The following is a 12765-nucleotide window of genomic DNA, read 5'->3' as shown; positions in this document are numbered from 1 at the left end:
CTGTACCTTCCTGTAATTCCACCTGGTCCGACACTTGTCCCTGCAGACATTTCCCCTTGTGTCCCATACAGGAGTTAGGCTTAGGCCACATAGTCCCAAGAAGTTGTCCAGTACTAGACTCCGACAGCAGGTGGACTCTGGGGTCTGACAGCACGAATCCCCAGAAGGAAGGGTGCCCACCTGCAGGGTGGCACCCCCGGGGGGTGGGGGTGGCGCATGCCTCCAACGCAGATGCGATGCAGACTGGCCCCCTCGTACTGCTAACTGTGGCGGGAGCCCCAGGACCTTCCAGATGCTGGGCCTGGAGACCCAAACGCAAGAAGACTCAGGGGTGCGCCTCAGGGGTGGAGGTGGTCAGCGGGAGCAGGGGATGTGAGCAGGGAAACTGAGGCAGAAGCTTATGCCTGGGGTGGGGGGCAGCTGTGACTCAGAAGCCAAGCCCTCCCAGGCCTGCCTCTTCAGGCCATGCCCCCTTCAGCTGCGTATTTCAGGGTGGCAGTGTCTGATTGGCCCGGCCTGGCCTAGTGCCCACCCCTTGGCCAGGTGTGGGCGGAGCCTTCCTGACCTCCCAGCACCGTGGTCAGTATTCATCGAAGGCGTGGTTATTGGGGAACACCTGCAAAGCTTGGTGTTCTGGCTGCGAGGAAAGGAAATGGATGCCAGGAGGCAGACCCAACAGATGGAGGCACCAGGGGGAGGGCTTGGGGTCCGGAGCCAGGATCTGAGCTAGGAAGGAGAGTCGGCACCCGGGGATGGTGTCCACGGGCCAAACACAATGTGTGGGAGGGCTGGCTTGTCCCAGGCGTGGGCCGAGTTGACCCCCATCGCCAGCCAGCACATGCTTCTCTCCTCAGGCCATGGGCACCGCTGGTCACACTTCCGGAGTCTGCCCAGGTGCCCTGGAGTCCTGTGCTCTGGGGACTCCAACATTAGGGCCCAGCTGGGCTGGTAGACAGGAACAGGGCCTGTCCTCAAACACAAATGGGGCCTGTCCGCAGACACACCTGTCCTCAAGACCCAGCTCGGCCAGGTACTCAGCACGCGAGCTGGGCACCCGCCTTTCTCTGCGAGGCTCCTCTACCTCATCTGAAGGATGGGGGGGCTACGGGCTGAGATGAGGGGTTGAGTGTGCGGGGCCAGTCCCCCAGGGCTTTTCCCACTGGAAGGCCTGCCCCTTGGCCCCATCGCCCTACAGCGGTGTCATCTTGGGCTCCTCTCTTGTCACCTGCCCCGCTGAGTCCCTTGAACACCCGCACCTTGACCGAGCACCCACTCTGTATGTTCCAGGCGGGGGCCGGACTCTGGGGTGCAGCAGTGAGTGAGCCGGGCTCAGGGACCCCAGCGAGGGAGAGAGCTTCGGAGTGCTGCGGATGTTCTGGGATCACGCCTGACCCTCCAACTTGGACCAGGCCCACCCTTGAACTAATCGTCTATGTGGCCACGGGCAGGGACAATCTGTGAATTGTCTAAGCCATGCCCAAAACAATTTTCCCTGGGGGTAGGAGCGGAAAGAGTCAGTCCCTAAGTGGCTTGGACAAGAGTGGAGGAGGGTTGGTTGCTGAAAGATGCCCTGCTGGGGGTAGGAATCCCCCAGCCCCCACCCCCCAGAAGTGATTGGTCACTGGGCTTGGGTGGGCACCAAAGCTCCTGGAGGAGGCAGAACCCACCCAGCCAGGAGCCCAGAGGACCAGCGGGGCCCCAGTCCGGGTGTGCCTAACTACTCCTTTTACTGCAGACAGACATGCCCCGGACCCTGAACGCCTCCGACATGGTCACCCCTGGCAGCCTTGGCCCACCCCCACCGAGCTCACAGATGGTGAGCAGACCGGGCAGCCCCTCCTGGATGGGGCTCCCTCGTCAGCCTCCTAGACACCCTGATCCAGCACCTGGTGCCCACAACCGACTACTACCCTGAGGTGGGTTACCCATCCAGCGGGGAGGAGGGCCATCAGAACGGGCTCCCTTCTACCACGCATGGGGGAGACTCTAGGGCTGGGGCTGGTCTTGGACCAGAGGGCACAGGCCCTGCCATGCCCTTGTGAGCACATGTTGCCTTTCTCTGTGTCCCTTTCAGAAAGCCTACATCTTCACCTTCCTTCTAAGCTCCCGCCTCTTCATCGAGCCCCGGGAGCTCCTGGCCCGGGTCTGCCACCTGGTATTGAGCAGCAGCAGCTGGACCAGCCGGTACTGGACAAGGTGAGGGGCAGGACAGGGGCTCTCTTGTGTACAGACACTCCCCTGACACGTCCTTATGCATCTACCTCTTGGAGTGGCGGTAATGGTCCCCATTCTCCTGGGCAGGAGCCCGCAGGGGTTTCTGACTTGTCTGGGGCTCAGAGCTAGAAGGGACGGAGTTGGAACCTCTAACCAGGTGCCATTTCCACTGCTCTGTGGGAGCCCCTGAGCTCACGGCACCCAGGACCCCAGAGCCGCATCAGTAGGACCCTTGCCATCTGGGATGGCCCTGCGCCATCTGCTCTCAGCAAACTCCATTCCACCATCCCTTCCTCTGTGAGGTGCGCTGATAGCCTAGCCTTCCTCTGTCCTGGCAAGATCCCACAGGCTGTGACTCTTTACAGGTATGTCCATCAGGCCCCATTGTTACAGAAATAGAAGCCCCAACTACAACTGGCCTAAGACAAAGGGACTTTCCTTGGCTCACAGAACTGCGAAGTCACCAAGTACCACTGGCTCCGGAGGCTCAAACGAACCCCCATGGAAATAGGGTCTTTCTCCCTCCGGCCCTCTGCTCCGTTTTCCTCGAGGCCAGCCTCACCCTCACTCCGGCAGGTTCTCCCTAACCAGTGACAGGTGGCCTCTGCCACTCCAGGCTCACCATCTACTCTTCCCAATTCCAGTGGAAACAGCAAGCCATGTTCTAAATAGGTCCCAAGGAAAGTCCCGAGCTCAGTGGTTTAGCTTGGGCAACATGCCCATCCGTGAGCCAGTCACTGTGCAAGATGGGGGGTGTACCATGTACTTATTGGCCAGCACTGATCTGGACCCCTGCCAGGGGGGCTGAGTCGCAGTAAGCTGACCCCTGAACCCCAAGGGCTGGGAATGAGGGGGACAGAAACCCCCAAAGCAAACTGAGATGTTATCACCACAGAGAGGGAGACGGGATGCCCAGCAGGCAAAAACAACAGAGGGTCCTGCCCCAAATGTGCGTCTGTTCCCCTTTGTTCCCCTGTGGTCAAGCCCCCATCCCTGGGTGGCCTCCCTTTGACCTGACACAGAGAAGGCACCAGGCATACCACCTTTGGCCACCAGGGGCGCTGCCGGGATAGCCCGACCCCAGCGGGGCGTGTGCAGTGCGTGGCTGACGCAGGGGCTGATGGGGCGGCGCCTCTAGGCACCCTTCACCGGGTGTGGACGCGCCGTGGCTTCCCTTGCAGGCCCGGGTCCGGAAGTTCGGCCCCAAACTGCTCCAGCTGTTGGCCGAATGGACGGAGACGTTCCCGCGGGACTTCCAGGAGGAGTCGACCATCGGGCACCTGAAGGACGTGATGGGCCGCATTGCCCCCTGTGACGAGGTAGGCAAGCCTAGTGCAAGGGGTGCGCCCTGTCTGCGCCCCTGCGCCCGGGACCGGAGCCTGTTCCTGGGGCCAACCTCAGGGCCCTGGTGTGTACCCGCAGCCCCTCTGAGATCAGCGCCTTTCCGCCCCATCGGGAAGTCAGGCCCTGCCAAGCAGGCAGGGAAACCAAGCCTGTGGCTCAGGTCTGGTCTCTTGACCCCTCTCCTGCTCTGCGCTCATGCATGGCATCAGATGCCAGGCCAAGGAAGGATCCACTCGGGCTCTTGCAACAGGGCCCTTGGTCAGTGACCCCTCGGGCTGGCTGGAGGGCCCTGGTTAGGGCAGAAAAGGAAACAGCCACTCCCTCCCCTCATACCCTTCTCTCCCATCCTCCACTGTGGCTAAAACCACATCGCAAAGTAAAGGCAGCCCTTGTGACTTGGAAGGCAGCCAGTGGGCTGGGCATCAGGTACCCCACTCCCTGCCCCATTCTCCCCGCTGCATTACTCTGGGGAAGGCGCTTCAAGGTAAAGGAGAACAGATCCCCACCCTCTCAGGACCAGGGTCAGAATACAGAGAAGGACCCCACAAGGGAAGGGAGGTCTCCTGGTACACTTAGAAGGGACAGGTTTATTGGAATCTCCAGGGTGATTCTGTGGCCAGCACTGATGCTCCTTCCCCTAGGAGAGAGCATTACGGGGAATGCAGATCAGTTTCCCTGGTAGGAGGCTGAATGTGGCAACCTGTAAGCTAGTTGTGGGCCTCAAAGTGGGTCTGGACATGGCTGGACAGTGCTTGTGAAACAAAGGAAAACTGTGGAGGCGGATGGCAACAGGGATCCATAAAGCGGGGAGGGAGACCTTGCCTGTGGGCCACGTCACATGCAGACAAGTGACTTAGCCACTCTGAGGGCTTGGTGAGATGAGGGTCATCTCTTCCTGCTCCTCTTCCTCCTCCTCTGCATCTCCTAATCCACCTGGGGATCCTGACTCTTGGCTTAGGATGCACCAGGAAATGGGGTCAGAGAAGGCTCTATGATTGCATGAATCAGGAGGGGTGGGTAGAAGCAGGGAGGGAGATGCTGGCTGACCAGATAGATAGAGAGTTGGCTACCTTGATGGAAGGGTGGAGGGGGGATAATAGATGTTTAGTATTCTGATAGGCAGATGGATTTTTGGTGTGAGTGGTTGTGGAAAGATTGTTGGGTAGGTGGGGCGGTGGGTAAATGGACATACGGGAGGATTAGAAGGTGGGTAGGTGGATGGATGAATGTGGATGGTTGGATGGGTGGGTGAGTGGGTGGATAGATGAGTGGGTAGATGGGTGGGTGGTTGAGAGGATGGGTGAATAAGGATAGATAGGTGGATGGATAGGTGAATGGATGAATAAGGATGGATGAGTGACTAAGGAGGGATGGATAGACGAATAGAAGGATGGATGGATGGATGGATGGATGGATAAGTGGGTGGATGGGTGGGTGGTGAGAGGATGGGTGAATAAGGATGGAGGGATGACTAAGGAGGGATGGATCGATGAGTAGATAGAAGATGGATGGATGGATGGTGATGGATGGATGGATGGATGGATGGATGAGTGGATGATGGACGAGTGGGTGGATGGGTAGATGGGTGGGTGAGGGATGGATAGGTAGGTGGATGAGTGAGTGGCAAACATTAGTAAGAAAAAGGAAGGACAGATGATGTGAATTGATGCATCTGAAGGTGGGGGGCTGTATAAAAGGGAGATGGGCAATAGCAGAGGGGTGGACGCATGGATGGTTGGATGGAGTGGAGTTGGGTTCTCAGGGGGAGGAGAGCCCAGTCTCTTGCTTCAGCACCTTCTCGCCAGGAGGTCTCCAGCAGAATGAGATCCGAACCACTGACAAGACAGAATCATCCCCTCTTGTCAGGCCTGCCTCTGCCATTGGCAAAACCATTTCCTGTCCTTCCAACTGCAATGGTGGGGATGGTGTAAGTCCTGGCTGGTTTCTGAGGGAACCGAGCCTCCTCGCCAACCTCCTGAGAAGCTGTCAGGCCTACCACCAGGGCCGTGCTGGGAAGTCTTTTCTCACTGCCCCATGGATGAGAAATGAGTGAGGCCTAGGAATGACTGTTGAGAGCTGCCATCCCCCAGGTGTGGGCTTTTGGAGCAGATGTAATTCACCTGAGGCATTCTCATTCCTTACCTTGGGATCCAGTTAGGTGTGCTGAGCGGTGTGGGCCAAAATGAGGGTGCTCCCTTGTGTCTTTGAGATCCCCAAGTTGTCCTTGCCCAGAAAGCACCCACTCCAAAGGGCATGTCCTCTGGGTGCTGCCTCCCTTCCCCCCGAAGGTGGGGTGCACCCCACCTAGAGGTGGACCATGGGCTGCTCCCCTCCCAGCACAGAGCACAAGTGCTCAGCCTGGAAAGGAGCTGGTGACCAATCTGATCAGGCAGGGCCACTGTAGGACTCAGAGCATGGGGTCCAGGTCAGAGCACCTGAGCCCACTCAGACCCCGGCTCAGAAACCACAGCTGTGTGACCTCGGGCAAGGCGCTTCCCCTCTCTGAGCTTCTGTCTCCTCCTCAGCAAAACAGGCTAATCCTCACCATCAGACAACTTTGTAGCAAAGAGTCCCGGCAGTCACGTGTGTTCTTACCTCAGCACTTGGTCAGTGTGAGCTGTGATGGGGAACGAATTATTTCCAGAATTCAGGTGTACAGGGCTTTTACTTCAATGGGTACAGATTTCTTATTGTGGGATGTTTCAAGCATACACAAACACAGAGAAGAACAACCCTGAACCCCCACATATGCATCACCCAGGCTCAACAATTAACATTTTGCCAGATTCACTTCTTCTCTCCCTTCCCACACTTCCCCCTCCCTCCAGATTACTTTTAAACATTGTACCTCTGGCTCCAAGAATATTTCAGCATTTTCCTGTAAAAGATTTCTCACCCAGGGACCGGATTGAATGATATAAAGTGCCGTGCCCAAATCAGCAAAATGAGCACGAGTGTTTTCAGAGTACATCTTTGGGCCCTCACTGTCTTTGTATAAAGAGGGAGGGTGATAAGGGCTGTGAGATAATAGTGGGGCTCAGGGAAGGAGAGGAAACAGCACAGGGCTAGGGGCAAGGGGGGCTTCCCCATCAGAGGGCCGGGAAAGGTGACGCTGCCCTCTTACCTGCTGCTCCCCGTCCCGAACCCTCTTGATCTCCCAGCACGGCCCTCCACCTCTCAGCATCTGGGAACAAAAAGCCTGAGAGGAGCTGAGAAGGCCCTTCTCCATGACTGAACATGGCCACTGCATTGAGGACATCTGCTCAGGGCCACCCCATGCTAGGCAGGGGACCTGCTGTGGAGGGGCTGTCCATAGGTTGGACTCAGCAGTGTTGGCTCACGGAGGCCAGTGCTGAGGCTGAGTGGGGGGAAGCTAGGGGAGTCCCCAAGGTCACAGCTGCACTAAAGGGCGGCTGCAGAAGAAGCTGATACCATGGGCCCTCCCAGGGGATGGCCTTGCTTTCCTGTTTCCATGACTATCTGCTGGGCTGACCCTGCTGCCCTCGAAGGTGCCCCCATGCAGCCCCCTGAGGGCACAGGGGTTGGGAAGCTAACACAGAAAACAAAGTGGTGTCTGCCTGTGCAGGTTGGGCTAAGCCCTTTGCAGGGCACCCTGGGCTGGCTCAGGTGGGATTTTCAAGAACTCCAAAGGACAGAGGCCCTTGACTGTCCAGCCAGAAATGAGTTCTAACCATGAATGGCCAGGAGGCACCTGGGGAGCCACAGTCTTCACCTTGGATGACCTCTGTACTTGAAACCCAGCTCTGCGTACCTGGCAGGTGGCTCTGGAATTGGATGGCGTTGCCAGGCTAAGAGGGGTAGAGCTCTGCTGTGCTTGGCGTCCCCCGTGCTCTGGAGCATGCATTCCTGACAGGGACAAGGGACAGCCTCAGCATCCTCAGAGCTCGGTCTCTGGGTCTGCTCAGACGTACCTAGATCTCTCAGCCTCTATCCACAAGGGCATGGGACTCATGAGAAAATGAGAGAGGAACCAGCACACACCATCCCTCTATTCAGAATGGGGTACAGAAGATTCGGGAAAGAACCAACAGATGAGCTTGAGGTCAACACTGCCGGGTGAATTCTGAAGGAATTCTCAAGCAGAAAATGATCATCATTGGGAGTGAATATATTGGTTCAGAAGAAACAAGTCTTCCAAAATCATCTGCGTATTTTTAATATAGGGTAAGTCCGTGGTTCTGTCAGACTCTAGGCACAGACACGCTGTGCCCTTGACTTCAGGAGGGCTCCACAGTCTACACCGGTGAGGCAGGCCAGCTAGAACCAGGGAAAGGCCACGTTCATCCAGTCGGTACATCGTGTCTGTGAGCCCCTCCCAGGTCCTTCATGCTGGGGACGAGCAGACGGTGACCTGGTGTAATCTGCATGTGGCTGATAGAGCAGAGAGAGGAGATGGACAATCACTTGATTGAGGCTTGGCCAAGGGTGGGAAGGAAGCCCAGTGCTCTGAGGTCGCAACCATGAGAAGAACATAGAAGAGAGAGAGGACTGCACAGGCCCTCCCGGGGTTACCCCTTGGGGTGAGAGCCAGGGGAAGGGGCTAGAGGGATGGAGAAGTGGCCTGGGTCTGGAGCACTGAGAAGGGGGACAGAGGCCATGTGGAGGCCATTGAGTGTGGCCAGAGCTGACCTCAGGACCCCTGAGCCCCATGGGACTTCTGTCTTTGCAAAGGCACTGGGGTATTTAAAGGAAGGGGGACGCAGAGGTTAGACATGCGTTTTCAACAAACGCCGTGGAGTGGAGTGAAGGGAGCCCAGCAGGGATCAGGGGGCCCTCCAAGGACCTGCAGCAGAGACAAAGCATGCAGATTGCAGAAAGCAAAATCAGGAGGGTCGGCGATGGGCAGGAGGGCTGTGTGGGAGATGGTGCTTGAGGATGGCCCTCGCCTGAGCCCTGGATGTGAGTGCTTCAGTTGCTCCAGTCACTGAAACAGTGATGCAGACAGAGGAGGCACCTCTGGGCAAGGGGAGCAAGATGGCCCTTACACCCATTGGGTGGAGGTGGCCCCTTGGCCATGTGGCTCTGGAGAACTGAGAAGAAGCTGCACGTGAGAGATGAACGTTGTCCACATAGACGCTGAATGATGCTCTGGACATGACCCAGTGTACCCAGGACCAAGGGACAGATGGCAGGGGAGGGGTCCCAGATGCTGGTAGAGTGGGGGGATCTCCAGCACGGAAGGATGGTGCAGACGAGCCTGCCAACAGCCTGAGGCAGGAGGAACCGGAGGCAGATGCAGCCTGAGAGAGGGCCCCAGGCTTTGCCGACAGACTGAGTGAGGAGAGAGATGGAGGGAGGTGGTGCGGGGTGTCGGGGTTCACAAGATGGACCCAACTTCTGTGAAGACCTGACCAGCAGCGTGCTAACCACACTCTTGGACCTGCACAGCTGAGAGGGGCTGCTCCTTCCGCAGGCGATGGATGGAACTTGGACCTCAGTTTACCCCCCTACCATCCAGCTGAGCAGTGGGCCTGACCTCCGGGGCTCTGGGAGCAAGAGCTAGGGTTCGGGTATACCCGTCCCTGCTCCCAAGCCAGTTCCTCAGTTTGTTGGAGCTGAATCAACCTCTGGGTGGGGGAGGTCCAGCTGACAAGTTCGGGGGCTCTGTTTGTGGATTAGTGACCAGCCCTTGGGAACGGTGGGCCTCAAGTTTCATAAACACAGCTAGTCTGATGGTGCCTTCCTCGAGAAATGGGGGTTTCTGACGGGGGAATAATCCATTTCCTTGTTGGGTGTGGGAAGGCGGGTGCCCCTCTGGCGGGGGGCGGGTGGGGCACAGCCTCTCTTCCCTGCACTCCATCTAGGACAGCCCAAAGCAAGCATATATCTGTCTGAGCTGCATGGTGAGACACTTTTGTTCGCGGAAGTGGTTAGTAAAGGCCCGCCAGGGGCCCAGAGCCAGAGCCTGCTCTGCCCACAGAGAGGGGACCACGCAGGCTTCCCTGCCCCCGCCGAGCTGTCGCTGTAGTGGGGCAGTAAACCGCCCGGGTCATCTCCCACAGTGGCCCCATAGGGAAGTCACATCGGGTGACCTGGGCAAGTACTGCTGGGGCACAGATAGGAAGGCCTCTCAGAGTCGGGAGAGTAGAGGGGGTCCCCAGGGTGGGGGTGGGGCAGAGCCCATTCCACGTCTCCCTCCTTTCTCCCTGCCTCTGTCTCCCTGGCAATGTGCACCCCAGCTTGTCCCACTGCCCAGAGAGCAGGGGCAGCCCCCTGACCCTGGTCGCCCTCCCTGACAGGTGCTCCTCTCAGCTCCCACTGGTCATCCTGCCACCTTTCCCTGCCACCCTGGGCTGGGTCCTGCTTCAGGGCGGACACGGGGGTGGGCACAGCCAGCCATAGCTCACAACCCAGCTGGCCCAGAGCCTCAGAGGCTAGACATGAGGAGATGGGTGTTTGGGCCTGAACTCCTCTCTTTCCACCTCCTCTCCAGGCATACCGAAAGAGGATGCAGCAGCTTCTACAGGCTCTGCACCAGAAGCTGGCTGCCCAGGGCCAGGGCCCGGAAGGCCTGCTGGGTGCCGACAAGCCCATCTCCTACAGGACCAAGCCACCCGCCTCCATCCACCGGGAGCTCCTCGGCGTCTGCAGTGACCCCTACACTCTGGCCCAACAGCTCACCCATGTGGAGTTGGTGAGCAGGCCTGGGCCCTCCTCTAGCCAGACCCAGAGCCAGGAACAACTGAGGACCGGCCATCCCTGGCCTCCCACCTTGTGTCCGTGTAACCCCGGGGCTTGAGCCTGTCACAGCGGGGCCAGCCGGACACCTCCAGGGTGCCCTGGCTCTGGGATGGTCTCTCACCATTCCAGCAGGAGGGTTGGATATGCTGGGCCTGCCCAGCTTGGACCCGGGGCCTGCCTGAGAGTCTGGGCCCTGGACAGAGGAACTGGGTTCAAACACTGGCTCTGCCACCACCTGCTTCATGAATGCCTTCCCTACCAAGGCCTCACTTTCCCCATGTAGGACTCGCAGACATACTGAGTCCAGACCCCAGTCTGGCCTCCCACATGTTGGATTCCTTAAAGGTGCAAAGGCCGAGGGGCCTGCCCCAGAGAGAGGGGAGGTGGGGCCGTAGGTCTTCTCTTTTAAACCTCTACCATTTATGGCTCCCTGACTGCCTTCCGGCACTATACTCAGAACTGAATGCACACCATCTCATTTCGTCTTCCCACACCGCACTGGGGAGGTGCTATCATTATTCCCTTTGCACCAATGAGGAAACTAAGGCCCAGAGAGGTAAAGAGACTTGCCTGAAGCCACACAGTAGAAGGGACAGAGCCAGGATTTGAGTCTGACTCAGACCTCCCCTGGAGGGAGCAGGTTGTTTCAGTTACCCAGTTTCGAGCTGGGTTTCCTGGGTCTCGCAACTCCCAAACACGCCCTATGGGGACCTTGCCTTCTGCCCCCCATGAGCTTCGGCAGCCCCTGGGCATGGGAAAAGAGGGGTGCCTCCTTTGGGATGGTTTCAAGCTCTGTGACAACCCAGAATGGGGTTGTGGAGCCCTAGGGAGAAGGGAAGCTGTCCAGAGACCATCCTGGCTGGGCTGAGAGGCAGGGAGCCTGCAGAAGTACCATGCCAGGCCCTGGGTGGACACCTCCCTCCCCACACCTTCCTCCCTTTCCCGACTCCTCTTCTCCCTTCTGGTGCAGGAACGGCTACGGCACATCGGGCCTGAGGAGTTTATCCAGGCTTTTGTGAACAAGGACCCTTTGGCCAGCACAAAGGTAGAAGGCCCTTGGACAGGCTGTTCCACCAGTGACCCCAACCCACTGGCCTCTCTGGGGAACGCCATGAGTGTCAGCTGGGCGAGCTTCCGGGGAGGGGGGGGGGGCCCGGGGCAGAGCCAATGGGCTTTGAGGGGCTGCGTCCACTCCACCTGTGCCCCTCCAGCCCAGCAGCCCTGAGTCCTGGGGAAGCCAGCTGGTCACCCACCCAGCGAGGGCGGAGGGCGCGGGGTTGGGGCGCGGAGCCAAGGGCCCAGGTTGGGAGGAGAGTGGAGCGCACCCCAAGCTCTCCTGGCGCGTTCCGGCGGGCGCTGGTGCCCTCCAGCGGCCACCCGGGGTAGTGCGCGCTCGTGCGCTCTTCCCAGCAAATACGAGCGAGCTCTTCGGTCTAAGGGATGCAGGAGCCCCTGGGGCTGCGGACTGTGGACAGCGCCCAGAAGCGGGATTTCGGGTTTGCCCCTCCTTGTCAGAACCCAACCATTAGGGTGCCTGGTGCTTATCAACCGGGTGTACTTCGAATCAGAACTGGAAACGTTGTCTTCTGCCTTCTGGTGTAATTAAAGAGGAGCAACTACTCAGGAATGCGTTTTCACCTCTTGGATAAGCGGGGACAAAACACGGGTGTGTAGGGAAGGACACATTCACATACATGGATGGTGGGGGGACTGGCCCTGCCCTTTGTGGGGGGCACTTCGACAATAGTATCAGTGCTTGAGATGTACACCCTTGACCTCAACTTTCAACGCCTCGTAATTTATTGTGTGGATATACACACCCGTGTACACAAAGATGCATGCATAGAAGTATCTGGGATGTACTGTGGGAATCATGGCCAAAGGCTGGAAGCAACCGAGCTTATCATCCACAGGAGCTTGATTACAAATTACAGGAGGTCCACACACGGAATGCTCTGGATCTATTACAAAGAATCAGAGTGGCTAAAAGTAGAGAATGATCTCCCAGATCCATCACAGAGAGAAAAAAACTAGAGCAAAGAGCAGTGACAAAGAGGATGTGGCCATTTGTGTAACAACCAAAAAAGGAGGGTGCGTAATACCTGTTTGTACAAAACATGCATGTACACAATCACTGGGTACTCTTGGGAGCCCCGCACAAGCACGGGGGTTGGAGTGGGAAGGAGGCTTGGCTGCTCCCAGCGGGCTGTTTTTGAGGTTCATTTTTGGTTATGGGTTTGGTTTTTGGCCATCTCTTAAGAATTATTTTTTTATTGTGAAGTACATCAGAGATTGTCCGTGACCTCTCTTCGCCCACTCTATGGTAGAGGAAGGTGTGTGGTTGTTTCCAGCCTCTTGTTATTATAGGTACTGCTGCTGTGAACATTCTTACACGTTTCCCTGTCCCATCGGTGCATATTTTTCTAGGGCATCAGTTCTCAAATGACTTGGTCTTAGGACCCCTTTATACTCCTAAAAATTACGAAGGGCCCCAAAGAACTTTTG

The 12765-nt window shown here is 57.7% G+C and overlaps 1 protein-coding gene across 1 annotated transcript in view; it reads left to right on the top strand.

The window, feature by feature from the left end:
• Positions 1-12765, top strand: part of RASGEF1C (RasGEF domain family member 1C) — a 76238-nt gene that overhangs the window by 42366 nt on the left and 21107 nt on the right. Inside the window, 8 exon segments of the mRNA XM_047731582.1 lie at positions 1740-1799; positions 1802-1861; positions 1864-1916; positions 2075-2153; positions 2156-2196; positions 3396-3533; positions 10013-10213; positions 11231-11305. Of these exon segments, the coding sequence (XP_047587538.1) occupies positions 1740-1799; positions 1802-1861; positions 1864-1916; positions 2075-2153; positions 2156-2196; positions 3396-3533; positions 10013-10213; positions 11231-11305 (707 nt within the window).

Source organism: Lutra lutra, chromosome 5, assembly GCF_902655055.1.
Source record: "Lutra lutra chromosome 5, mLutLut1.2, whole genome shotgun sequence".
Classification (NCBI taxonomy): Eukaryota; Metazoa; Chordata; class Mammalia; order Carnivora; family Mustelidae; genus Lutra; species Lutra lutra.
Note: the sequence above shows the minus strand (reverse complement) of the source record. Positions and strands in the feature narration are given on the sequence as shown.